The 27,806-nt window shown below is 48.3% G+C and overlaps 1 protein-coding gene across 4 annotated transcripts; it reads left to right on the top strand.

Annotated features, from left to right (window-relative positions):
* The first annotated feature begins 287 nt into the window (after positions 1-287).
* EDC3 (enhancer of mRNA decapping 3) lies at positions 288-27,790 on the top strand. Of its 4 annotated transcripts, none has more exons than XM_066558478.1 (7): positions 288-335; positions 3,328-3,509; positions 7,670-7,983; positions 12,736-13,071; positions 21,543-21,696; positions 23,094-23,311; positions 24,668-27,790. In XM_066558478.1, the coding sequence occupies exons 2-7, from the start codon at positions 3,346-3,348 to the stop codon at positions 25,000-25,002; spliced, it is 1,521 nt and encodes a 506-aa protein (XP_066414575.1). In that variant the 5' UTR covers positions 288-335; positions 3,328-3,345; the 3' UTR covers positions 25,003-27,790. The 4 variants fall into 4 exon arrangements, with proteins under 4 accessions (XP_066414575.1, XP_066414577.1, XP_066414578.1 ...); XM_066558480.1 differs by having other exon boundaries at positions 298-311; positions 3,331-3,509; XM_066558481.1 differs by having other exon boundaries at positions 299-311.
* Positions 27,791-27,806: the final 16 nt, after the last annotated feature.

Genomic DNA, 27,806 nt, shown 5'->3' with positions numbered 1-27,806 from the left:
TGGAAGGGATGAAAAAGTGACAGAGGTGTGATGGAGAGGGAGAGGATGGAGGGATGGACATGATGGAAAGGATGGTGTGATGGAGGGGATGGAAGGGAGGGAGGGGATGCAGGGATGGAGGGACAGATGTGACAGACAGGTGTGTGACACAGGTGTGACAGCTGCCGGAGGGCTGCAGAGGCGGGCAGTGCGCATGCGCACAGCGCGGCTCCCACGCCGTCTCTATGGCCCTGCCGGCGGCCAGAGCGCCGCGCGGGGGGCGTGAGCGGAAGTTGCGTCACGCCGAGCGTCTGTGAAGCGGAGGGGCCGCGGTGAGGCGGGAGCAGCGGCGGCGGGTGAGGGGCACCGGGGGCACGGCGGGTACGGCCCGGCCGTTCGGAGGGAGCGGGCTGGGCTGCCGTGGTGCCTTCCCGGCGGGTTGGGGCTCCGCGCGACTGCCGTGAGGCGCGGTGGCGGCGCCAGGCCCTGCCCGGCCTGAGCGGGCCGTGGTGGGGAGGTGGTGCCGGGGCAGGCACGGGGCGGGAGGCCTGTGGGGCGGCTGTGGTTAACAAGGGGTTAAGCTGTGTTTGAGTCCCGTGCTTGCCTGAGGGTTGCTGTGTTTACCTATGGGGGGGGCGTGTTTACCTATGGGGGGACCCTGTTTGTATATGAGGCTCCCTGTGTTTACCTATGGGGGGCCCTGTGTTTATCTGTGTGGGGGGCTGTGTTTGCTTATGGGGAAGGGTCTTGTGGTTTAGGGGGCCCTGGGTTTACTTTTTGGGGGGGTTCCCTGTGTTTATCCATGGGAGGGGTCTGTGTTTATCCATGGGGTTTCCTGTGTTTATTTTACGGGCGTTCCCTGTGTTTATTTATGGAGGCTCCCTGTGTTTATCCCTGGGGGGTCCCTGTGTTTATCCATGGGGTATCCCTGTGTTTATTTCTGGGGGTTCCCTATGTTTATCCATTGGGGGGTTCCTCGTGTCCTCGTGTTTATCCATGGGAGGGGTCTGTGTTTATCCATGAGGGATTCCCTGTATTTATTTTTGGGGGTTCCCTGTGTTTATCCATGGGGGGTTCCCTGTTTATCCATGGGAGGAGTCTGTGTTTATTTTTGGGGGGCCCCTGTGTTTATTTCTGGGGGATTCTCTGTTTATTTTTGGTGGGCATCCCTGTGTTTATCCATGGGGGAGGGTCCTGTGTTTATCCATGGGAGTGTTCTGTGTTTATTTTTGGGGGGTTTCCTGTGTTCATCCATAGGATGGGTCTGTGTTTATCCATGAGGTATCCCCGTGTTTATTTTTGGGGGGTTCCCTGTGTTTATCCTTTGGGGGTTCCCTGTTTATCCATGAGGGTCCCTGTGTTTATCCATGGGAGGAGTCTGTGGTTTTTTTTGGGGTTCCCTGTGTTTGTCCCTGGGATATCCCTGTGTTAATTTTGGGGGTTCCCTGAGTTTATCCATGGGGAATCCCCCTTTTCACCTTGGGGGTTCCCCTTTTTACCTTGGGGGCCCCCTGTATTTACCTATGGGTCTGGTTGAATTTACATGTGGTTGGTCCACTTGTTTGCAATATTTGGGATCCCTGTGTTTTCCTATGGGATCCCCTCTATATTCCTACAGGGACACAGCCACCCCCCCAGTCCAACCCCAGAATAGTTTAATTTATATTTGCACTCAAACATAGATTTATTGTTGGGTGTTTTTTTGCTAAAAGGAGGCTCTTGTTTTTCCAAAGGATCCCTGTAAGGTGATGATGTGTGCTGAGCTCCTTCCCATATTTCCTAAGGGAGATTAAAAAGAAAACAGGAAAAGGAATGAAGCTTTAGCTTTCCTGTGGATACCCAGGGATGTGCTATCTGTGTTTTGAGAGTGCTTTTTATCAGCCATCTCCTTGGAATGCAGGCATTCTCATCATGGCTTAATATCAACACACAGCCACAGGAAGGAGAGGAGCCTGCTCCTGAGGAATTTATGGCTTTGTGACTAAATTTAATGTTTTCTTCCCTTTGACGCATCCCCTGTTTTCAGCCTGTGAAACCTGGGGGAAGTGAGATTTTGATTTTTTTCCCCCTCATCCAGTTTTTTTATTTCCTTGCATCTTTTTCTGTGCAGAGAACCCAGCTGTCTCTTCCAGCAATGTGATTTTTACATGGAAATTGATCTCCCTGGGCTGTCTCCCGTGTTTCTTTGTGCTGCTCACAGTAAATATCAAACATTCTCCCTCTTTGATTGCAGCATGAAAGGCAAATCGATACATTTAGGAGCTTGTCATGTCTCTTGTTCTCCATGATGCTTGTGAGCCTGTCACTGGGAAATCTGGGATCAAAGGAGCTTTTTAGCTGCTTCCAGCAGTGTTGGAAACATCTGTCTAAACAAATTGGAGTGTTTCCTCCCTGCTTCTGACAGAACTCGAGTGCTGGCAAGGAGAGCAACCATTTTTTAATTCATTTATCTAATTATGGCAGTGATGTGAGGCTGCCTTTGCTGCTTTTGTCCTGCATTTCACTTTTTGGGGATTTTTCCCCCCTTTTGTGTTTCTCTGTTAGTTGGGGTTCCCCTCCTGCCCTGTATCTCTGTTCCCTGAAAGATTTTGCTTTTCATTTGCACATGCAGAGATCAGTCCTGAATATTCACAGGAGCTGTTCTGGCCAATGTCCATCTGCCAGAACTTCAGTGAGGGAAGTAAAGATAAATTCCCAGTTTGAAATCACAGGGAGTCTTGCCTTTTCCCCAGCCTGGAAATGAAACTCGAGATAATTTCAGTTAGAAGGTGATATAAGAGCAGATCTTTATTTGTAGGCCTTCAGGGGCTTTTGTGAACATCTTTTTTATATCACCTCCTTACTAAAATTATCTGGAGTTTCATTTCCAGCTTGGGGAAAAAGCAACAGGAATATATCCACAGACAGGATGAAACTCTGAATATTTCTTTTGGATTTTAAATTCACTCAGTCAAACAAAGATCTGCAGATCTTTATTTGAAGGCCTTCAAGGACTTCTGTGAACATATTTCTTTTATCACCTGCTTACTAAAATTATCTGGAGTTTCATTTCCATCTTGGGGAAGAGGCAGCAGGAGAATATCCACAGGCAGGACAAAACACTGAATATTTATTTTGGATTTTGCATTGAGGTGGTCAAACAAAGATCTGTCATACCATGGGGAAGGCAAAAATATCTGTTTCTATTTTATTGTAAATTATTTTTTATCATCCAGGGATTTAGACTCTGCCTGGAATGGTTGGGCTGTCATTTCCTCCCCACCAAGGAGAGAGGAACCAGCAGAGCTGGGGAGGGCTCTAGGGCTGTGGATGCTGATTCAAGCTGTGGATTTGTGCATCTCTTTGCAGCAGCTCTGTGCCACAGCCATGGCCACGGACTGGCTGGGCAGCATCGTGTCCATTAACTGTGGGGAGAGCCTGGGAGTGTACCAGGGCAGGGTGTCTGCTGTGGATCAGATCAGCCAGACCATCTCCCTCACACGGCCCTTCCACAACGGCGTCAAATGCCTCGTGCCAGAGGTCACCTTCAGGTGAGTGCCTGCCTTGCCCCCAGTGCCTGGGTCTTGGTGTGCAAAGTGTGCTAAGGAAGGCAGCAGGAACCTCCCCTGGAATGGAAAATGTAAACCCTCTCCCTCTGAATTGATATCATTTTGAAATTAGGGGCTCTCAGGCAAAGATATGGGTGTAGGAATGACAGTTCTTTATTAGGGAAGAAAAAAAAATTAAAATGCAGTAATACAAACCTGACAAAGTGTCTGGTGTCGAGATGACCCTGAGGTGTTAGAAAGTCTCTTTTTCCCAGCCCTATGACTGAAGAAGACAGGATTCCTTGGCTCTCCTTCTCAAGGTTGTTTATTTGCTCTTACCCAGTACATTGTCTGTCTGACCTGCTGAGATCTGTCCAGCAGGTCAGGTTGTGGCACACTGGTGTTATCTTTTTATACTAAAAACTACCTGTACTTTATTTACAATAATTTTCCAATACCTTTCACCTATGTTAGACAGTCTGTCTCTAAACCAATCCAAAGGTGCCACCATGACAGCAGAAGATGGTGGCCAAGAAGAAGAACAGGGCACGCCCAGATTCCTCCATATTGCCTCTTGAACCCCCATTCTAAAAACCCCAAAATTCTACTTTTTCACCCGGTGATAAATTCACTATCATTCTACTCAAACTCTTGTGGCTTGAAGATCTTCACACAAAGTTGGTAAATGTTTCCATGGGCTAAAATCAAAGGCACAGGTGGTTTTGACTCTGTGCCAAGGTCTCTGAGCCCCCTGCCAGGGTCTCAAGTCCTCCAAGGCAGCCAGAGCAATGTCCTGGGTTCCGACACAAACTGCCAGAGTGAGGGCAGGAGCTGACATCCCCTGTGTGTCAGGGTGGTGGCACAGCCCCATCCCATGGGGGCTCAGCCCTCCTGCAGTGCCAGCTGTGGTTCTGCTGGAGCAGGGATCCTGCACAAGGGGGGAGTTTTCCTCTGCAGCTCCAGGGCTGCTGGAGATGGGCCTGGGCTCCCTCTGGCAATGCAGGGCAGCAGAAGCTGCTCCTCTGGGAATGCACTGGGCAAAGGCTGCTGGGGTGTCCCAAAGCTCAGATTGGATCCAGGTAGGAATGCTTGGCTCCTCCCAGTAGGATGATGGCACTGGCCCATGAACAGAAGATAATCAATAATTAATGGCCCATGAACAGAAGAGATCTCCTGGAGGGACGGTTGTTTGTGAAGAGCTAAAGGAAACTGCCCAATGAACAGAGGAGAACTGCCCCAGCTGTAACAGATGGAAATAGAGTGCACAGCCCCATTTCCAACCTAAGGCATGGTGACAGAGCTGGGTGCCCGTTTGGCCCTAAGAGGGTCCCTGAGGTGCACATTTCCCACTGCTCCTCTGGGAATGCAGGGCAGCAGAAGCTGCTCCACTGGGAATGCACTGGGCAAAGGCTGCTGGGGTGTCCCAAACCTCAGATTGGATCCAGGTAGGAATGCTCGGCTCCTCCCCTGGGCAGAGCATCTCCCCATGGGATGATGGAATTTTATCAGCCATGCAGGGACACTCACTGGCCCATGAACAGAAGATAATCAGAAGATAATTAATAATTAATGGCCCATGAACAGAAGAGAACTGCACCACAGATAGGAATAGAATACACACCCCAATTTCCAACCTAAGACAGCCTGGCTGTTTGATTATACTTTTTATTTTGATTTAGAGATGGGGTAACTGAGAGCTGTATTAAATTTTTTTAGTTTTATGAGAAAGGTGAGATGATATAAATGTTATAATTTAAGCTATTACAATGAGATTTTGAACTATTTCTTAATTGTCATAGTTTTGCATGAGAGATATTTAGAGAAGTGATGCAAAGCATTCACCAGCACAAAAAATTAACCGTTTTCTTTTACCTTGGAAGGTTTTGAGGCTGCCTTAGCTTCCTTCTAATGCTGTCTTCCAGCAAGGAGTGAGTACAGCACTGGGATTGGCCAGCACTGAACCCAGCACACTCCTTAGGGCATTAGTTGGGAAATCCCAAACTGGTGACATCTCAGACTGAACCAAAACCTCTACAGCTGTAAAACACTAGAAGTGGTTTTGGGTTTATTAATTTTTTGTTCTACTATGTTCTAGATGTTTTAAAGCTAATAATTTTAAATTACTCTTTGTAAGTTTTAATCTAATATATTTTTATAATCTATTTTACTATAATATAGTAATTTTTATTCTATCTAAATGTAAATGTATTTATATATTTATAATATAAATGTTTTTATACTATATTTTACTATAATATATTTTATATTATATTTTACTATATTATAATAGTATATATTTTACTATAATTTTTATAATTCTATTTTTCTAAAACATTTTCTAATATGTTAATAAATATATAATATAGAATATTTTTATAATCTATTTTACTATATTATACTATAGTATATTATACTGTATTTTTTATAATTGTTTTTCTAAAATATTTAATTTTATTTATAAAATTAATAATTTAAAATTACTCTTTGTAAGTCTTAATGGTATCTATCTTACTCTATAATATTTGTAAATCAACATTTCTTACCTTAAAATTTCTGTTTAACTCCATGCTATATAAACCTTCTATCAAACCTTACAAACTCTCTCCACATCCATTTCTCCCATCTGGGATGGGTTTTTTTCCCCCCAGTGGCCTCTTCACCCTAAATTTCCCTGCTGCTGCTCAGTGCCTCTGGTGTTTGTGTGAGTTTGTGAGCAGGAGATTCATTCCTGCCTCACATCCTACACTTGGACTGGGCTAGGAGATTATGTGAGGGACAGACCATGTGTGTAGACAAATATATGTTTATATTTTATATATATAAATATAATAAATATATACATTTCTAAGTATATACTTATATATTTCTATTTTATTTCTTTATATTTATTATGTTTTATTAAAAAGAATTTTATTTATATTATTTATAAAAATTAAATAATAAGTTTATTTTAATATATTTTTGTTTGTAATTTTCATTTATATATTATATATAATGTAATTTAAAAATAAGTATATATAATATAATATTAATTATATTATAATAATATTTATGATATCAATCTATAATATATATAAATATATATTCTATATAAAAATAGATATAATTTTTATTTATAATTTTTTCTATATTATACATAACATAATTTAAAATTATCTATATATAATATATAAATATATAACACATATATATTTAATAAATATATATTATATATAGTTTTCATTTGTCATTTTTATTAAGATATATTTTATACATTTATATTTTTATTTTTTTATTTCTATTCTGTTGTAGCAGAGGGGGCTGAGGTGCTTTTTCAAAGCTTTGCCCTCAGCAGTTCTTTCCCACAGTTCCTGCTAACACTGTGCTTAAAAATATACCCAGGAGTCCCTGCTCAGTGCCCATTTTCCTGTTCCCTGCAATGCTGTACTTAAGGCTCTGAGTCACTCCTTTTTCAATAACACTGACTCCTCAAAGTCAATACTCTGAATTTCTTTTTCCCCTTGGATTTTGAAGAGAGGCACTGGGGGAAGGCAGGGCATGTGTGGAAGTCTCTCTGCTTTCACATCCCACTTGGACAAATGCTGAGTTAAAGCTGGAAGAGTCTCATTCCTGACTTATTTCTTGCAGTCAATGCAAATGGAGGGCTTTATAATCACTCCTTTGTTTTAATTTGGCTTCTGACCAGTGCTAGATTAGTTTTCTTTAGCTTTTTTTTCTTTGGAAATGGGAAGTATCCTCCTTGTCTGAGCATGAACTCCTCTGATCTGAGAGTAGCTTTCTGCAGAAATGGATTAAAAGTAATAGTAGCCTCAAGGCTGAGAGCAATTAATTAGCTGGGAACTGTTAAATTAATGCAGATTTCTGCTAAGCTCTGGGCCAGTTGCTTCCATTTTTTGCTTGACTGATTCCTGTTTCAGCTGCAGAGCCTTTCAAACAAAATCCAGGTGCAGTGCAGGCATACTGAAGCGGTTATTTTGAAGATTTGCCTTTTCAGTTGAACATTTTGATGTCTGTGTATGTTTGAGCATTAAAATCCTTTTATTCCCTTGTTCCTATTGATGATGGCATCAGAACAATCCCATTGGACAAGGATGTTTTTCCTCAGGAGGTTTTTTCCTGCCAGGCTGTTTGCTAAATTCCTGCTTTTCTGGTGCTGTTTTTAGGGCAGGTGACATCACTGAGCTGAAGATCCTGGAGATCCCAGGACCAGGGGACAGCAGGCAATGCGGGGACTCACAGCACATGGACGTGGCCATGCCAGGGGTGGGCTGCCAGGTGGGGCCCAGCCAGAATGGCACTGGCAAGGTGCTGAAGAAGCCCATGTCCAGCAGTGCCCCACAGAATATCCCCAGGAGGACAGACATGAAGAGCCAGGACATTGTCATCTCCCCACAGCAGCAGTGCTCCAAGAGCTACATGGATCGGCACATGGAAACGCTGAGCCAGTCCAAAGGCTTCAGGAGGAGACACAACTCCTGTGAGTGTGGGGCTCTCCTGTCCACCATCTTCCCTTTGCTGGGAACTGTCCTGGCCCACCTGTGGGTTATTTTGAAATACAGTCTATTTCTGACCCCACCTAAAAGGTGGCTGTAGTCAGGTGAGGGTTGTCCTGGTTTGGAAAGCCAGGTGTCTGCTAAGGAAGGCAGGAGCCTCGCCTGAAATGGAAAATGTAAACCCTCCCCACCCGTCCATATTGTTATAAATTGTAAATTAAGGGGCTCTCAGGCAAAAATATCGGAGCAGCAATAACAGTTCTTAGGGAAGAAAAAAAAAAGATAAAATAAACAATGCAGTACACTAAAACAACACTGACAGAGTCAGAACACAGCCTGACACCCTGTGGGTCAGGGTGTTGGCAGCAGTCCCATTGGAATTATGGCTGCAGCCCTCCTGGAGGGTCAGGGCTGGTTCTGCTGGAGCAGGGATCCTGTAGAAAGGTGCAGTCTCTTCCTCTGAAGATGCAGTGGAAGAGGCAGCTGCTGTTCCTCTGGGAAATCCAGAGGAATCCATGGAGAAGCTGTGCTGGTGTTCCGGAATCTCAGGATTATATCCAGGTAGGAATGCTTGGCTCCTCCCTCTGGGCTCACATCTCCCAATGGGATGCTGTAGCTCTTATCAGCCATGCAGTGACATTCAATAGCCCCTTATCAGCAGGTGTACCCTCCTGAGGGAGGAGTGGTTGTAGAAGAGATAAGGAAAACTGCCCACTGAACAGAAGAGAGCTGCCATACAGATGACAGATAGGATACAATTTGTTTGGCAGTCCAGGACAGGGTTAGTCTCTTGTTCCTTACAGAATGAGAGGACACAATCTTAAATTTAGGTTGGATGTTAAGAAAAGGTTTTTTACTGAAAGAGGGATAAAGTACTGGATTTGTCTGCCTGGGGAGGTGGTGGAGTCACTATCCTGGATGTGTTTAAAACAAGATTGGATGTGGCATTCAGTGCTGTGGTCTAGTTGACGTGGTGTTAGGGCATGGCTTGGACTCAGTGATCTTCTATCTTAGTGATTCTGTTTATGTAGAAAATGTCTAATGCCAGTTCCAAGGATTTCCTCATTTTGCTATCTTTTCTATTTGAAGATTCCCAGCTTCCAGTCTTTCCTCTAAAAGGAGCTGCTACAAACTGCAATGTGATCCTCGAGTGGGAGGAAAACACAGTGGGTTGTAGCAGCTCCGTGTTGTGTTTGCAGGGATCCTCCAGGAGAAGTGAAAGACACATGCAGTGAGAATTTCCCCCACTGTTTTGTCTTTTATGATTTTAAGACTTCCTGAGGCAGCAGTGAGAGTTCAGGATTAATGGCTTTTTTTTTTCCTGCTTAATTTAACCTCTTGCTTTTTAAATCTCCCCAGGCTTTTCTATTTAAGTCTTTTATACCCATAACCTTTTACAACATCACCCCATACATAATTACAAATGGGTTTTGGCTGTGTTGTTAAAAATATAAATTAATGAAGGTGATGTAAAATCAGAGCATCCCAAAGTCACACATCCCTTATTTTTATTTCTCTTGATAAAATCTTCAAAATTGGGCCAAAACTGGCTTTGTTCACTTTTTTCCTCAAAGCCTCCTGAGCTGTCTTCCTTTCCAGATCCTCATAATCCAGTTGCTGTAATTTCAGTGTACATCCAGCATATTTCCATGACTTAATTGTTGAAGCCTTGGTATGCATCCAGAGTAATTCCATTACTTAATTTTCTTGCAAAATAAACAAACCAAGGTGGGCCAGGCCAGTGAAACAGGTGTAAGGCTGTGGTTTTAGGGAGAAATTCCTAGACCTCTGGAAGTTTTTCTCCCCCACCACCAACTGGGCTATTTTTTACCCCTTCCAGGATGTCTGGTAGATTTGGGGAGAGCAGAGCTTCACCCCACAAACAACTCATGTTGGGTTTACATGAGCACAACAGACTTTGAGGCAGGTTGAGTGAGGTCCTAGGTGTTGGCTTGGGTCCATTTTGGAATATAGGAGGTACAGAAGGGATGTCTTACCCTGTAAAATGTGCATTTGGAGAGTAGGGTGAGTGATGTGGGAGTTTGGGGAGGGGAATGGAATTGGGCCTGGCTTTGTAGGGAAGAATGGGCTGAGATGTCATCCAGAGCTTGTGTCCTACAGCTGAAAGTTGACCTCTTGTTGGCCTCTAGCGTGCCAAGTGAGGGCCACAATTGCCCTTTGGAGCCCTGGTGTGACAGGAATCAATAAACACCAAACACCAGCTCAGGTTTCCCAACAATGGCTCTGCTGCCGTGCTGGCACTGGGCTCGTGGTGCCAGGGCTGGCAGCAAAGCCTCCCACAGGGATCTCTCAGGAAGGCAGCCAGCTTGCTGGAAACTTTGTTTGCTTGTGTGCTGTACATGAAAGGCTTGTTATTCCTCAGAAACAAAAAAAGCCCGGGAAGGATTGTTTATCTTGTGAGGGAGGTGCTTTTGTGTGTGCCAGCTTGGAGTGGGGCTCTCCTCATGCAGGGCAGAGCACTGGAAGCTGTGATCCAGAAGCAGCTGGAATAGGAGATCTACCTTGCTTCAGCCTGATGTTGCTTTCCCCCCTTGCCCTTTTTCTGCCTCTTTTCTTTTCCCTGAGCAGAACCAGCTGTCATTTTTTCCTGCCTAGAAGGTGATGCTTGAAGAGGAACAGCTCCTAACTTTGCTCCCAGCTCCTTGCAGGCCTGTGCCACGTTCTGTGTGCCTTGTTAGGGGGCTGTGGGGCAGCCAGGGCAGAGCTGGGTGGGTCAGCAGCATTGCAGAGCTCAGGATGGCTCAGGGAGCTGCCCACCACATTTTGATGAGGTGGGCTCCTGATTCCCATTCTTTGTGGCTGCAGGGAGCTTTGCAGCCATTGTTCTCCAGCTTTATTCCATCAGCATTCCATGCTCACATCAGCTGCTCCTGTCCCACTGGACAGCCACTCTGAGTTTTAGGGCAGCTGAGGGGAGTGTGGAGCTGTTTGCTGCAGGGGAGTGTGACAGGAGCAGCCTGAGCTGGCCAAACTCTTGCCACTGACACAAGGAGCAGGCTGGCTTTGCCTTTGTGGCAGTGCAGGCTCCAGCTTGTCCACCTGAGAGTCCCTTGGCTTCTGCTTGAGCTGCAGTTCCTGAGTGTTGGGAGAGCTTGGGCCTCTTGTGTTTGCATTCCTCATCTTCCTCCTTCAGAGCAGCAGCTGTGGCAGTTCAGTTCCAAACCAAATCCTGTCCAGCTTTGTGTCACCTTTGGTTTGGGAACTCTTTATCTGGCGCAGAGTGGAAATTGGTACCAAAAACTTTCAAAACCAAATGTGCAACCTGCACATGAGTGGTTGCAGTGTGCCTTCTCAAATTCTTCCTGGCAAGCCTTTCCTCTCCCCTAAATCCTGTTTTGTCACCACAGTGCTGGAATTCTGCTGTCTGTCCCTCCAAGACAGAAGGTGCATTATCGTTTGAGAAGGTTGTTTGGTTTTTTTCCTTAATGTGGAATGGTTATTCTGCAAGGCCTGACAGATTTAGGATCTTGCTGTGGTGACTGGGAAAGCTTTCAGGTTAGTTATTAACCAGTTCTTGAGAAAAACCAAGCCCCACACTATCTGAAATAACTCCTTGCTGAGGCAATGCCTCTCTGACTGGAAATAAACCAGGTACATATCCTCAGCTAATCACATTTCAGCATGACTGGAGTTAGACATGCTGAAACTGGACTTGAAGGGGATGGGAAGGGTGCTGGTGGAGTTTGTGCCTGCTGCAAATCTTTTGGGATGTTTGGAAATCTCCTTGGATGGCTCAAAATTCTTTGTTTCTGTGGTATCAAATTGATTCTCTCCAAGTCATTTGTATAAATCCCTCACAAATGGGATTATCTTGAACAACAGGAAATGGTTTAGTAGAGCAAGAGCTCTGGCTTGATAACTTACTCCATCTGTTGGACACTGTAGGTGATTCCTGGAACTGCAGGAATTGGCCTGAAATATTTTCTAGTAATTGCAAATGTGACACTGGCAAGGATAAACAAAATAATATTGTCTGGACCTGGAGGACAAAGGAAGAAATGAGCAAGTAAAGGATATGTTGAGCTCATCATTGTATATTTACATCAGTTCTTCATCTCCAGCCCTTAGGAGGAGACTTTCATCAGTCTCACTCCAGAGAATTTGGGCTTTCCCAATGACTTGTGGTTGGAAAGAAGTGTATTCCAAAACACAAGGTCATGGGTAAGGAGGAGAGTGAAACAGGAATAAGGCAATGGACTGTGTTTCATTTCACAGAAATTATATCAAGGTTGAGCAAAAAGAGATCCTTTCTATTCAGGGTTTGATGTTATCCCTTAAAAATCACTAATAGGGATGGAAACACCTACAGTAGTTTCTGAAATTTAGAGGAGTTCCAGAGAAGGGCTTGGGTCACACACTTGTCTGAACATGGGAAAACTCCTAGGTCACAGCTGATTACCTTCCCACTGATGTGGCATGGGATTAAATAAAACCTGGAGAAACACCTCTTTTGCTGCTGTGGGCAAGCCTGTTTTTCTAACCTGGCTGCTGGAGGGAAGTCCCTGAAAGTCTCTTTGCTGCTGCTCTATTTTCTCTTGGTGTTCTGTTTGTTATTTGATGTTCTATTTCCTGCTGGCTTAGCTGAGCCTGGGTAATGCCAGCTCCATGGTGAGCATCCCTTGAGTGAGGGGACTATAAGCAGGAGCTCCCCTCTGCCCCAAAATGCCTTTTTCCCTTTCAGGACCCACTCCCACCTTGCTTTTCTTTTGGCTTAGGGTCATCCAGCAGCCGCCACCCCAACCAGGTGACCCCAAAGAAGAGCGGCCTGAAGAACGGGCAGATGAAGAGCAAGGATGATGAATGCTTTGGGGATGACATTGATGAAATCCCAGACACTGATTTCGATTTTGAGGGCAACCTGGCCCTTTTTGACAAGGCAGCTGTGTTTGAAGAGATCGAGACTTACGAGAGGAGGAGCGGCACCCGCTCCCGAGGGACCCCCAACGAGAAACCCGCCCGCTACCGGCACGACGAGAACATCCTGGAGTCAGAGCCCATCGTCTACAGGAGGATTGTGGTACCCCAGAACCCCCACAAAGAGTTCTGCACGGGTATGTTCCTGATAAGGAGCCAAAGTGCTGCTTTTGGGGCCACACGTGGTGGATTTTTGCTGCGAGGGGTCCGAGCAAGGTTGGATTTGTGTGTTCACACACATGGCCTTTCTTTGCAGTGTTTCTGAGAGAAATGCTCAGAGAGGGCAGCTGTGACAGTGTTCACAGGGGTCTTGGGATGAGGGAAGAGACAAGGATCTCACTCTATGTTTCAGAAGGCTTGATTTGTTATTTTATCATATATATTATATTAAAACTATACTAAAAGAATAGAAGAAAGGATTTCATCAGAAGGCTAGCTAAGAATAGAAAAAGAAAGCATGATAACAAAGGCTCTGTCTCAGACTCTCTGTCCGAGCCAGCTCACTGTGATTGGCCATTAATTAGAAACAAGCACATGAGACCAATCACAGATGCACCTGTTGCATTCCACAGCAGCAGATAACCATTGTTTATATTTTGTTCTTGAAGCTTCTCAGCTTCTCAAGAGGAAAAATCCTAAGGAAAGGATTTTTCATAGAAGATGTCTGTGACAGGCAGCAAAGTAAGTGTTGCTCCAGCAGGGAACAAAGCTGGTGGTTGGGAATTGAAGAAGAGGTGTTTGAATCCTTGCTTTGATTTCAGTAGCCTGGGGAACCCATGTGGACTCTGAGAGGGACAGAGGGATGGGCTCAGGATTTGTGCTTTCATGGTTTCAGATTTCCTGTGCTTCTGGCACTCTTTGGGTTGTAGTTCTCCATTTCTCTGTGGGTTTAAATATAGTTCATGTAAAAAGGATTTATGGGACATTTAGTCTAAATTTCAGGTAACTTTAGTCTCCTTGGGGTATCTTGCCTTTGATTTTAAGTAAAATGTGGGAGTGAAGGAAATTTGGCGTTCCAGGAGTGTTTCTTTTCCACATCAGAGTGAAATCAGATGTCAGCTCTTTTTGCAGGAACTCAAACCAACTGATATTCTGGTAGCCTGAGCAGAAGTGTGAGCAGCTCCTTGGGCTGTCATTCTTCCTCTGCCTGGAAATTCCATCTGGGGTGTGAAATGCTTCAGGGGAGGAAGCTGGTGGATTTGTAATGATTTGCTGCTTTTCAGTTTTGAAAAGGCTCCTTTTTTGATGGTTCTGGTGTATAACAATGTCCTAGTTTTCCATTTCTGTCATTCCTCTTCCTAGTGTCCCATTCTGCTCTGGGGTGAGAGGAAAACACAGTGGGTTGTAGCAGCTCAGTGTTGTGTTTGCAAGGATCCTCCAGGAAAAGTGAAACAAACATGCAGTGAGACTTTCCCCCACTGCTTTGTCTTTGATTTTTCATGATTTTAAGGCTTCCTGATGCAGCAGTGAGAGTTCAGGATTAATGGCTTTTTTTTCCCTGCTTAATTTAACCTCTTGCTTTTTTACATCTCCCTAAGCTTTCAGCATCTCTCTGTGGAAGTAGCCACACTGTGCTGTGTGAACAAGCACCTCTTCATTTTCTGTGTGATTTCCTGTCTGTCTTGTGGGTTTTTTCAAATTTCATACTTGTCAATCCATCTTCCAGCTGGCTTGTTTGAGAGGAGACAGGGCCTCTGTGGATGTCTAGTCTGAAACAAAAGCTAAGCCACTGTTGGCAGCCAATCTGAGCAGGATGGCTGACAGGGGATTCTAGCAGCAGAATTCCTGGGAGGAAAACCACCATGCACTGAGCAGCAGTGAGTAAATTCAGGGATGGAAACCCAATCCTGTTTGCTGCACTCCAAATCCCTTTGTTTAGCAGCTGGAAGGAAGATGCTGAGCTGTAGGCAGCCTGCCTCTCAGTGCCTCAAAGAGCAGCTGGTAGGATTAAATGAGTGCCAAGAGCTCCAAAAGCCTTTTTGGTTTTGGATGTGTCTGTGGCAGGATTCTCCCTGCAGAGTATTTTCTGGTTTCCTAAGGGAAGCTCTCCTTGCAAAAAGCACTTCCTAGTTATGACAAAGCACTTCTTTCTCTTGTTTTTTTTTCACCCTGAGCCAGTCTGAGAGATGATTGTGTTAATAGAGACAGTGAGACAGTGATTCTGACTGAGACAGTGATTCTCTGTCTGCTGCAACAGCACAAAAACTGATGCTGGAGATTGGCAGGGAGTTCATATCCAACTCTTGGCACTGTGGGATCCCTGTCTGTGGATCCCTGCCTGCTTTTTGATGCCATGGAGGATGGTACAGAGGTAAAACCAAACTGCTGATGTCAGTTTGGAGTCAGTCTTGTGAGTTCCCCAAAAGATTCACCTGCAGGACATCCAGCCTGGGGTTTTATTGCTGACTGAAAGAACTTGGTGTGTGTAGGATAAACACTTCAGTCCACTGGGATGCTTTGCTGAGAGCTGGTTTTGTGGAGCTAGGCTGTCAAGTAAAACACTTCTAAAACAACCCTGGGTTTTAGAAGTGAGCAAGGAAGGAAGAAGGTGGGAATCTGTTCCAAGCAAAAGTGAAAACTTGGAGCTAATAGAACTTAGCAGGTGATTGTGGCTGAGCTGAATCCATCCCTGGGACTCCACACTCCTAAACACATCATTCATCTTCATTGGTTTGGGCTGGCTGCTGTAAATCTGTCTCTTTATTTACTGGGAAATGCAACTGTTTAGCAAAAACTGCCTCCCTGGAAAGGCTGATCCTTGCATAAGGTGTGAGATGCCTTTTTCTGCTTCCAGAGAATTTAAATGTGGGTTGGCTCAGGCCTGTCTCTGTTTCTGTGTTGGCACCAAAACTCCTGTGTTTGAACATCTCTGTGTTTTGGGAGCAGGCCCTTCAGCAGAGCCAACATTGTGCAGGAGTGTTGGAGCTCAGAGGAGTTTGCAGGAGGGTCTGTTCTTCAAACAAGCCTTTCCTTCACAGTGAGGAGGTGAAGGAGCAGGCAGAGCTTTGTGCCAGGGTCAGAGGCTGGGTTTGCCCTGAGGGTGATGCCCACAGTGTGGCTTTTCCTTTGGAAAGGCTTTTCCTTTCCCTGTCCTTGACTGACTTTTCTCCTCTTTTAGCTCCTCCAAAGCTGGATGTGAATGTTGAATGTGTGAAGTGTTCTGGGCTGCTTTGAGGAGAGGGAAAACTTTCAGTCTCCTCAGTTTTGCTTCAGGAGCAAACAGTGGGCCTGGGGCAGAGTCCCTTTGTCCCTCTGGCAGTTTTTTTTTTTGCTCAGCTGGAGGGAATTGTGCACTAATGCTGGGAGAGGATCCCACTGGAAGGTCAGCCAGAACTCTGGTGGGATTTGCTGTAATTAAAAACAACGATGATTAACAAAAGCAGCCCTTAAGGTTGTGTTGTTTGAGGGGCAGTAAATGTGTTTGGCTGAGACTGCAGGCAGGTGCTTCCAGCTTTACCACCAGCAGAAGGCAGCAAGGGATGTCTCATGTGCCTGGTGTGGACAAGAGCTCCAGACTGTCACACTGTGAGGCTCTGGACCTGGACCTGGGATTATTCATTGCCAAAGGGAAGAGCTGATGATGTCAGGGGAGCTTGCAGGAGGTGCTGAGTCCAGTTCTGCCTGAGCCAGTGCCTGGAGTTATTTTAACAGAGAACTGGAACTAGAGAGCTGCTGAAATGGCCAAGGGAAAAGATGGGATACAACCCTCTCCTTTTTCCCTGCCACTGCAAGCTTGGGAAGCATTTGGGCATCCCAGCAGCATTACAGGGCTTGTTTGGGGAAAAACTCATTATTCTTTAACTTCTGGAAGGTTAACTCCCTCTTCTGCTGGCTTGGGATGTTTTTATCCACCCAGTGTCACTCTGCATGTCCCAAAACCATCCAGTCTATATCTGCCTTGTGGGTTGTTTTGTTTGTTTTGTTTTTTTTTTTCCCAGGCAGCTGTAAAATACATTTATTTAATATTAAAAGGCCTGGGCTAATTTATTTTATTGCCTTCATTAGCAAACAATAAAGATGCCCTGTCCAACCCAAACATAATTAAAGTTGGCAGAGCTTCAGTTTTGTGGCAGTGGTGTTATTGTTAGTGGGTTTACTCTGCCAGAGTTTATTTAACTCCCTGGGCCTGCTTTTGATGAGCCAGTCTGACTGGTTGGACCTTGCGTGAGGGCACAGAAGGGAAGTTCTCCTGGCATTTCAGCTGCTCCTGAGAGGGAGCAATTAGGACAGGCTGGCGTGCTAAATGCCACTCCACCAGTGCCTCCCATTAACCCACTGCTGGCAGCCAGCCCGTGGTAAAGGCAGTTTCCTGAAGCTGCTGGCTGAGGGAAGGATGTGGAGGGGACACAAGATCTGTGCTGAGTTGGGTGCATACAGAGTGGACATTGTCTGGTTTGTCCTTCTGCTTCAGGGGCTTGGTACAGCATTTAAGCAGGGGATTCGTGGGTGCTTCAAAATAGAGTTTGGGATCTCCCTTTTTTGGGGTCAGCAGTGATGCTAGGAGAGACCCCAACTTCGGGTCACTAATTGCAAATCATCCCTGGAGCTTGGAAAACAACAGCAGGGGCAGAGCTGTGACTGGCAGTGTGGCAGAGCAGGGCTTGTGTGGCATGGGGCAGGTGGGTGAGCCATGGGGCAGGTGGTGACTGCTGTGGGCACGGGGCAGGGCATGGCACAGGGCAGGTGGGTGACCATCACTGCTGTGGGCATGGGGCAGGATGTGGCACGGGGTAGGTGGGTGACCCACAGGGCAGATGGTGACCCATGGGGAAGGTGGTGACTGCTGTGGGCATGGGGCAGGTGGGTGACCTCTGTTGGCACAGGGCAAGTGGGTGACCCATGGGACAGGTGGTGACCACTGTGGGCACAGGGCAGGGCATGGCACAGGGCAGGTGGGTGAGCCATGGGGCAGGTGGTGATTGCTGCAGGCACTGGGCAGGTGGGTGACCATCACTGCTGCGGGCATGGGGCAGGAGGTGGCACTGGGCAGGTGGGTGACCCATGAGGCAGATGGTGGCCCATGGGACAGGTGGGTGACTGCTGTGGGCTTGGGGCAGGTGGGTGACCATGACCACTGTGGGCACGGGGCAGGGTATGGCATGGAGCAGGTGAGTGACCCACAGGACAGGTGGTGACCCATGGGGCAGGTGGTGACCACTGTGGGCTTGAGGCAGGATGTGGCATGGGGTAGGTGGGTGACCCAGATGGTGACCACTGTGGGCATGGGGCAGGTGGGTGACTGTGACCACTACGGGCACAGGGCAGGCCATGGCTGCTGGGGCTATTCCTGCAGGGCTCAGGCTCTTATCAGCACTCAGGCATGGCTGATAACAGCCTGCTGGCCTGGCCTGACAGCCAGGTGACACCTCTGGGGCAAGGGTGGCACACATGGAGTCCTCTCTGTGTGCAAGGCCTGGCTGCTGCGGCCAGGGATGAACTCCAGGAGGGCTCAGCAGGGTCCCCTCTGCTGCTTTTGCTGTCCCCCTGCAGGGACACCTCTGGGTTCACTTCTGGAGAAAACCCCAGGGTTGACTATTTTTTGTTTTGTGGGGTTTTTTTCTGTATTTTTTTTTTGGGGGGGGGTTGTTTTTTTATTGTGTTTTATTTGTTTATTGAAAGTTTTTTGTTTTAATTTTTGGGGCTTTTTTTTGGTTTTTGGGGAGGGGGATTTTGGTTGGTTTTTGGTGGTTTGTTTTGTTTTGTTTTTGGGGGGTTTTCTGTTGGGTTTTTTTGTTGGTTTTGGGATTTTTTTTGTTTCTTGGGGGTTTTTTGAGGTTTTTTTGGATGTTTTTAATGGTTTTTCTGTTTGTGGTGGGCTTTTTGGGGGGGCTTTTAGGTATTTTTGGGTGGGGCTTTTAGTTTTTTTGGGGGATTTTTAGGGGTCTTTGGGGGGGTTGTTTGGGGTTTTTTTGTTTGTTTGTTTGGGGTTTTTTTGGTTGGTTTCTTGGGGGTTTTTTGGGTTTTGTGTTTTGGTTTGGTTGGGTTGGGATTAAATGTGTGGAGATGGTATTTTGTTGTGTTTGGACTCAGATGTTTATTAATTTTTATCCATAATACAGTCTTACAAGCTGTGAGTTCTGCAGCATTTCATTAACAAGTCAGAAAATGGCTCGGAATCTATCTCTACAAGGTGTTTTAAGGGAAAACTATCTAATTAAGAAATGACACCTAAATTATTGTTACTTGTAACTTAATAACTAATTATTTGTGTCTTGTAATGTGGACTTGTCAATTATACAGTACTACTTAAACTCATGAAGATGGAGTAATCATTACCTTAAAACTTCTGTCTTAGCTTTATATTAATACATTTTAAAATGTATTACTATATAGTAAAAGTAATATAGTAATATATTTTAAAAGTTTAAACTCTTAATGTTTTTTACTATGTGATATTACACACTTCTATTTAAACTACACACTTATAATCTTACTGTTACCAATTAATTTTGGAAGCTTTTTCTATGGCTTCAGGTCAAATGTGGTGTTCTCTTGAGTATCTGTGTCTTTCAATACAGAAAATCTAAAATTCTCAGCATGCAGGGTTCCAACACCCCAGGATGTGCAAAACCTCCCATTTCTGCTGCGGCTTGCCTGGGTGGTTGGTGACTGGGTGTCCTGGTTTGAAAAGAGAGGTGTCTGCTGCTGAGGAAGACAGCAGCCTCCCTTGAAATAGAGAATGTAATCCCTCTCCCTCCAAATTATTATAATTTTGGAATTAAGGGGCTTTCAGGCAAAGGTATGGGAATAGGAATAACAGTTCTTCGTTAGGGAAAAAATAAAATAAAATAAAAATGCAGCGATACAAACCAACACTGCCAGAGTGAGAGCAGGCCCTGTCCCCTGTGTGTCAGGGTGGTGGCACAGCCCCATCCCATGGGGGCTCAGCCCTCCTGCAGTGCCAGCTGTGGTTCTGCTGGAGCAGGGATCCTGCACAAGGGGGGAGTTTTCCTCTGCAGCTCCAGGGCTGCTGGAGATGGGCCTGGGCTCCCTGTGGGAATGCAGGGCAGCAGAAAGCTGCTCCTCTGGCAATGCACTGGGCAAAGGCTGCTGGGGTGTCCCAAAGCTCAGATTGGATCCAGGTAGGAATGCTTGGCTCCTCCCCTGGGCAGAGCATCTCCCAGTGGGATGATGGAATTTTATCAGCCATGCAGGGACACTCACTGGCCCATGAACAGAAGATAATTAATAATTAATGGCCCATGAACAGAAGAGATCTCCTGGAGGGAGGGTTGGTTGTGGAAGAGATAAAGATAACTGCCCAATGAACTGAAGAGAACTGCCCCAGCTGTAACAGGTGGTGATAGAATTCACACCCCAGCCACATCTCACAGCCCAGGACACTGGGGCACCCTGGGGAATACAGCAGCACTAATAATTCCTCCCAGCTCAAATCCACACTGCTCATTTGGCCCTTGGCTGTGAGAGCTGGCTCTGGTGCTGTTTGCTGTGTGCAGAGGAGCCCAGCCCATGAGGAATGGCTGGGTTTGCTCCTGGGGTGGATGCAGGAGGGCTGCCCGTGCCCCTCAGAGTGTTTCCAGCAGCCCTGTCACATTCCCACAGCTCTTCCCCAGCAGCACAGGCAGCCCCAGCCCTGCTGGGCTACCAGGAGCACCCAGGGGGCCACTGTCACCCCCAGAGCAGAGAGGCCAGGGGGAGCATCAGGGTGAGCCAGGGCTGCTGAGCACTGGGCAAGCTGAGAGGAGAGATGCTGATGGAGGGACTGAGCTCACACTTTTTGACCTGCTGTTTCCTCTAGCAGGCATTGATTCAATCCTCAGCCTTTCTGCTCCATGGTGCACCTCCTGTGCCTGTCTCAGAGTGGGAGCTGCACTCAGCTGGCATTCCTGGGAAGAGAAGGAGCTGAGAGCTGCTCTGTGGACATCCCATAAGGAGATGGCACAGGTTGTCCAGAGAAGCTGTGACAGCCCCTGGAAGTCTCCAAGGCCAGGCTGGACAGTTCTCAACACTTCACAAAACCTCTCTTGTTTCTTTTCTCTTGATCCAAATGCTGGAGCATTTCCCAGCTTGCTAGCCCAGGCTCTCCAGATCACCTGGGAGGTGTTTTTCTGCACAGTTTATCCTTTGAGCATTTCCCTGCTGCCTCTGTGTGCTGTGATGCAGCTGTTGGGTCTGGAGCAGCCCTTCTGGCATGGGAATACCTACCAGCAAATGTGGGATGGCTTGTTTTGCTGGGATCTTGGGATTTTGGGGACCAGTGTCAGGAAGCATAAAACATCCAGGCTTTTTTTGGTACTTCACAGCTGCTCTTCTGACTTTCACAGTGCTCAGGAGCACTTTATGGTGGGTTAAAGCTCTGTTGGCCTGGAGACCATGAAGAAAGAGATGGAATGTTAAAGTTTAAGTCCCAGAGGCCTTCTCAGAGCTCATGTTACTAAAATTTCCCACAGAACTTTTGTGGAAGTGTCATTTTAAGCCAACACTTGTGTTTAGCTATTTCTGCTTCGCTGAGAATAATTTAACCATTAATTTGGTGGCTTGGGAAGGAACGTGGGTGAACAGTTAACAGTGAAGGATGAACCTTTTCACTGTTTGAGGTGTCTCACTGTCCCCATTTGTGCCTCCTTCCCCTGTTTCTGCCCCCCAGACTCGGGGCTGGTGGTCCCCAGCGTGTCCTACGAGCTGCACAAGAAGCTGCTGGCGGTGGCCGAGAAGCACGGGCTGACCCTGGAGAGGAGGCTGGAGATGACAGGGGTGTGTGCCAGCCAGATGGCCCTGAGCCTCCTGGGAGGGCCCAACAGGTACAGCTGGGGCCTCTGGGGGGAGGGAAGGGGCTGACAGGGCCCTCTCAGCTCTTGACTCACAGACAAAGCACAGCTGAGGTTTTCCTTCCCCTCACTGGGAGTTGTTGGGGGAGCTGAGCTTTGCACAGGTGCTGCCTGAGGTGGATGGAGCCGTGCAGAATGTGTGATGAGCTCCTTTCTGCACAGAAAGGAACCTTCCCTTTGCTGATTTGGCACATTACAATTTCACAGTGTCAATAAAAGCAGAAGGCAGCCCGTGAAAACAGCGCTGTGTGGATTTTTGTGAGGCTAACTCAGCTTTTCAAGCATCTGCAGCTCACCTGAGCACATCCTGCTCTTTGCAGCAGCTTTGGAGTGCACTCAGTGCCTTTTGCTGACTCCTGAAGAGCTCTCCTCCCTGCCTCTGCTTCTGTGGCTGTTGCTGTGGGCAGGAACTGCACCTGTGTTTTTGTGCTGTTGATAGCTGCTCCAGATTATTTGCTCTCAAAAAGAATAGTAACCCTTCAGTCTCCATCTGCTTATTCGGGAGTGCTTTACCAGCACCTGATCACTTATTTAGGAGCTCTTTAACAGGACCTGCTCACTTATTTAGAAGTGCTTTAGCAGGACCTGCTCACTTATTTAGGAGTGCTTTAACAGGACCTGCTCACTTATTCAGGAACTCTTTATTAGCCCTGATCACTTACTCAGGAGCTCTTTACCAGCACCTGATCACTTGATGGAGAGCACTGAGTGCACACAGGCAGCTGAAATTCCTGCTGCAAGCCCTGATGCCTTCCTGGCCAAATTAACTTTATTGTGTAATTAATGAAGCTTAGGAAGTAGAGATTGTTGGGACTTTACTTTCTACAGTTGTTGGAACCTTATGCTCTCAGCTGTGAGTGCAGGAAGTCCTGAAGGGAGGGGGAAAAGAAGGCTGGAACAACCTTCAGGTATGTGAAGGGGCCTGTAAGGAAGCCAGAGAGGGCCTCTTTATCAGGAACTTAAAGAGGGGAAATTCAGGTGAAATATGTGAAAGAAATTCTTCCCTGTGAGGATGCTGAGCCCCAGCACAGCTGTGGCTGCCCCATCCCTGGGAGTGTCCGAGTCCAGGTTGGACAGAACTTGGAGCAGCCTGGGCTAGTGGAAGGTGTCCCTGCCCACAAGGATGACTTTTAGGGTTCTTTGCACCCAACCAAGTCTGAGCTTCTCTGAACCTGCAGGCAGAGCAGCGTCAGCACCACAAAAGGATGTGGGCTGCTCTGGAGAGCGGTGGCAGATTTGCAGAACACCTGGCAATTTACATCTTACTGGGTGTTTGTTTTTTTTTTTTTAATTTTTTTTTTTCTCATGCAGGAAGAAGGTAAGAGACTCTGGGGTTTGCTGACAATCCCTTTTTTTTGCCTGTGTTTCAGACTGAACCCCAAGAACGTGCACCAGCGGCCCACGGTGGCGCTGCTCTGCGGCCCCCACGTGAAGGGGGCGCAGGGCATCAGCTGCGGGCGGCACCTCTCCAACCACGACGTCCATGTCATCCTCTTCCTCCCCAACTTCGTCAAGATGCTGGAGTCCATCACCAACGAGCTCAACCTCTTCAGCAAGACACAGGGCCAGCAGGTGTCCAGTGTCAAAGGTCAGTGGCCAAGCAGGGCTGGCTTCCCCAGGGCGGGGAGCAGGGATGGCTTCTCCTGGGAGAGTAGGACTGGCTTCTGCAGGGCTGGCTTCCCCAGGGGCAGCAGGGCCAGCTTCTCCGGGGGCGGGGGGAGCAGGGCTGGCTTCTCCAGGTCTGGCTTCTCCTGGGGGAGCAGGGCTGGCTTCTGCAGGGCTGGCTTCTCCAGGCTTCTTGCAGGAAGAGCAGGTCTGGCTCCTCCAGGGAGAGCAGGGCTGGCTCCTCCAGGGAGCAGAGCTGGCTTCTGCCCGCTGCCCTGGCACCATCTAGTGGCACTGCCACGCCTGGGTGGCTGCCCAGAGGCTGCAGGGACAGCAGGCACTCAGAGCCTCGACAGAGGAGCACTTGTGCTGCCACAGATGTTTCCGGTGGGAAGAGATCAGGAAGAGCTGCTGTATGGAGCTGTGCTGGTAGGATGAGGGGCTGCCTTGTTCAGCATGTTGGAGCTGGGAGGGAATGAGTGTCCAGCTGCTGCTGCAAAGCAGGAGCCAGCTCTGCTGGCAGGATTGCAGCAGCTGTCAGGATTCCCATCTTGGTATTCCCTAGAATAAACAGCTCCTGGGAGACTGCTGGCTGCTGCCTGGCACTTCACCAGTCGTTTTCCAAGCTGCTTCATTTGAACTTCTGAGGAGAAACAAAGCTGGGAGTTAGGGTTGTGTTGTGCTGACAGAGCTACTTGCCTATGTGAAAATATTGTAAAAGGTTGGAACAGATTTTTCAGAGCAGCTGTGGCTGTCCCTGGATCCCTGGAAGTGTCCAAAGCCAGGTTGGATGGGGCTTGAAGCACCCTGGAATGGTGGAAGGTCCTTGCCCATGGCAGGGGGTGGGATGAGATGAACTCTAAGGTCCCTTCCAAACCAAACCATTCCATGGTTTTGCATGAAGATCTTTGTGTTCCATCAGGTGAGGGGGATGCAGAGCAGGTGAGAGAATGCAGCAGGAGTGGAGAATGCAGCAAGTGAGAATGACAGAGCTCAATGGGACAGGCAGCAGTGCAGCACAGCTGGTGTGTTCCAAAAACCAGCCTTATTTTCACCTTGTGGAATAGAAATGTTCCTTCCTGATGGGCAGAGAGCCCCAGTGCTCCCCTGGGCTGCCTGCACTGTGAGTCAGTGGTGCTGGGGTTGCTCATGAGCTGTCACTGGGTGATGTTTTGTACCTGCCAGGCTGGGGATGTCCCCAGAGCTGTTGAGCATGGCTCTGTGAGGGAAGGGTGGCAGTACCAGCAGGTGAGGCCAGGCTGTGCTGTGAGAGTGGAAGCCAAGCCCCAACCCTGCAGCTGGTGCCGCCGATTCTCAGCCGTGTCCGTGTTTCTTGCAGACCTCCCAGACACCCCAGTTGACTTAGTGATCAACTGCCTGGATTGTCACGAGAATGCCTTTCTGAGAGACCAGCCTTGGTACAAAGCAGTGGTGGACTGGGCCAACCAGAACCGTGCCCCCGTGCTGAGCATAGACCCCCCCATCAGCGAGATGGAGCTGGGCATCGATGCCAAGTGGTCGCTGGCGCTGGGGCTGCCGCTGCCGCTGGGCGAGCGCGCCGGCCGCGTCTACCTCTGTGACATTGGCATTCCCCAGAAGGTCTTCCAGGAGGTGGGCATCAACTACCACTCCCCCTTTGGCTGCAAATTTGTCATCCCCCTGCACTCCACTTAGAGCTCGTGCAGCCCTCCTGGCTGTGAAGGGAGAGAGGAGGAGCTCTGTGAGAGCCAAGCTGTGCTGAGCTGGATCCCGGCTGGTCGACTCTGGTGACGCCTTAAAGAAAACAAACAAACAAAAAAAAAAAAGGATGTGAAGTTCTGGAGGGGTTTGCCTTCTGGAAGAAATGCTGTGTATTTAAAAAGAAAAAAATGGAATAATCGTAAAATGAAATGAAAAAAAAAGCCCAACAAACGAAAAAAAAGGAGGAGAAGGAAGTGAATTGTTCCTGCAAAGCTCTTTCATTCTTTCCTGCTGTGGGATGAAGGAGTGTGCAGGACCATGGTGTCTGTCCCCTGCTGCTGCCCAGCCCTGGCTGGCACGTGGTACAAATAGGCTGGTTTGGAGCTTTGAGGTGTGTTTCGGGTCCTTCTGGTTGACTATTCCCAGCAAGGACATCCTGGTGGGAACAGCACCCCTTGATTGTGTAGAAATCCCTTGTGTCGAGGGAAAATCTTGTTTGGTTCCCATGTTGGTTTTGACTGCCCTATCACTGTTTTGTGTTCTGGAAGGCAGTTGTATCTCCCTCTCCTTCCCAGCCCGTCCAGCCCCTCACAGAGAGGGCTTTTCCCTGTTTGGAGAGCTTGTGTCCGGAGCCAGAGGCTCCCACATGCTCTGGGAGCACTGATGTCCTTCCTCAGCTAGGCCTTACTGCTTCTGTACTGTTGGCTTTTCTTTGTTCGCTTCATGGCTGAAGCCCAGCTCCGTGGGGTGGAGGCCTTGGATGGAAAAGAACTTTTCCAGCATCCTCGTGGGGTTTGGGGTTGTTTTCTTTGGTTCTTTCTCTGTGCTGGCCCAGCAAGTGGCTGCTCCAGGGCTGGGGGAGTGGAGCAGGGCAGGGCAGGGTTGCTCTGGGATTGTTGGGTGCTGTGTGGTGCAGGTGAGGTTCGGGGTAAGCTCCCCTGTCCTTCCAGCATCCCTGCTACATTTGGTATGGTTTGGGAAGTAGCTCATGGATCTGCTCATTCCCGTTGGAATCAAAGCCTGTGTGGGGTGGGCTTGGCCTGAGGAGGGGTTTGGCTCCTGTCTGCTGGCAGGAGAGGGTGTGCTGGGAGCTGCTGTGCTCCTGGGCAGGATTCCCATCAGAAATCTGCTCTGCTGTCCCATGCCTGGCCAGAAACATTGAGGTAGCCTTTCCTGTGTTCCTTTTATTGTCGTGGGTGCAGTGCCTGGAGCAGGGACGAGCTGAGGAGCCACCAGCTCGCTGGCTTTGGCAATCAGCTTGGGCACCCACCCACCCTGCTGCCTCTGTGTGCCCCCAGAGCCGAGCCAGGGAGCTGGGAACGTGGGCAGTGCTGGGAGCTCTGCTGCTCCTCTCACACTTCACCCATCCCCAGGGCTCCTCCAGGCCCCTCCAGCTCGCCCAGCCCTGCTCTGGCACTAGGGAGAGTTGTGGGTGCTGCCTCTGCCCAGGGGAGCCGGATCCCTTGGGAGGCTGAAGCACAGGGACCAGAGTGGGACCAGTCCAGTGTGGGTCCAGTCCCACTGACCAGCCCCACAGACCCGCTTGTGCCCCGAGCTGGGGCTTTAGTCAGGCACTCATCTTTCCTTGCCTCTGTTAGAACCAAGCCAGGGCTGCCAGAGGAGGAGGGAAGAGCTTTTCCTGCTTGGAAAGAAGCGATGACTGGGTCTGGCCTGGGAGTGTGGAGGGCCCAGGAGGCTGCTGAGCCCCGGGCTCACCCCGAGGTCTGGCCCCTGCACGTTGCCATATCTACCTCAGCAGGACCAGGGGCTGTGCCCTGGCTGGGCAGCCCTGGTTCCCCTCAGCTGCTCTGGGACACTGCTGGCCTGGGGGGCTCTGCCCTCCATCCTGGGCACAGGGCCACATGTGCCCCACGCTTCAGCCCCAGCTGTGGTGGCACAGACCAGGCTGTGCTTCTGACTGGGACAGGACAGCAATGTGGTGGGTACTCACAACACAAACACAAGGTTTCCCTCTGCCTTTTTTGGTTTTTTTGGCTGTTTCCTTGGATCTTCACCCAGGAGCAGCAGCAGGTTAAAAAAAGGTTGTTGCTGTAGTCAGTGTTAGCTTTAGTCCCCTTCCTTTCACTCTCTTTGCTCAAGACACTCAGTAGGAGACTTGCTGTTTCAATTTCTGCTTTCTACAGGTTTTTCCTGCCCTTTCTGGGTTTGGCTGTTGAACTGTAGCTTGTACACACGGAGCAGGAGCAGGCAGGGCTAGTCCAGGGTGCATCTTCCCTGCCTGGAAGGCACTGGGGCAGGTGATGGTGGTTTTGCAGGGATGGAGCTCTGGGAAGCACCAAGGCCCCTGGTTCTTACCAGCCTTGAAATGCTTCCCCACGTTGAACTATAAAAATAAAGTGAACAGTGTTGCACAACAGGAGGGTTCAGCCCCTGGTGTAGGGAATGTGGGGCTGTGCTCACTGCCTGCTAGATTTGGGTATTTGGCTGTACTTCCCCCCACTGCAGCTGTTTGTTGGCTTCACACACCTGGAATGTGAGGTACCAGCTCTTCCGGAGCACTCAGACACCCAGCAGGGGCTCTGGGTGTCCTCATCACCATCCCCCAGGGTGCCAGAGGTAATTCCAAGAAGGGAGCAGTGTTGTAGCTGTGTTTGGGATAGTTCCTGCCCCTGGTGCTGCTCTGGGCCCGCTCTGGTGACAGGTGACGATCACTGCGCCGTGGCACTGCTTGGTGACCCCATTTGTGACCTGATGTTTGTAACGACCAATTCCTGCCACTGCGGGGGACCATGCCCTGAAATAAAGTGCAACTCTTCATGTGTGCTGTTGTGTGCAGA

The sequence above is a fragment of the Molothrus aeneus genome, chromosome 13 (assembly GCF_037042795.1).
Source record: "Molothrus aeneus isolate 106 chromosome 13, BPBGC_Maene_1.0, whole genome shotgun sequence".
Classification (NCBI taxonomy): Eukaryota; Metazoa; Chordata; class Aves; order Passeriformes; family Icteridae; genus Molothrus; species Molothrus aeneus.
The sequence above is the reverse complement of the archived record's forward strand: the minus strand, read 5'-3'. Positions and strand labels throughout refer to the sequence as shown.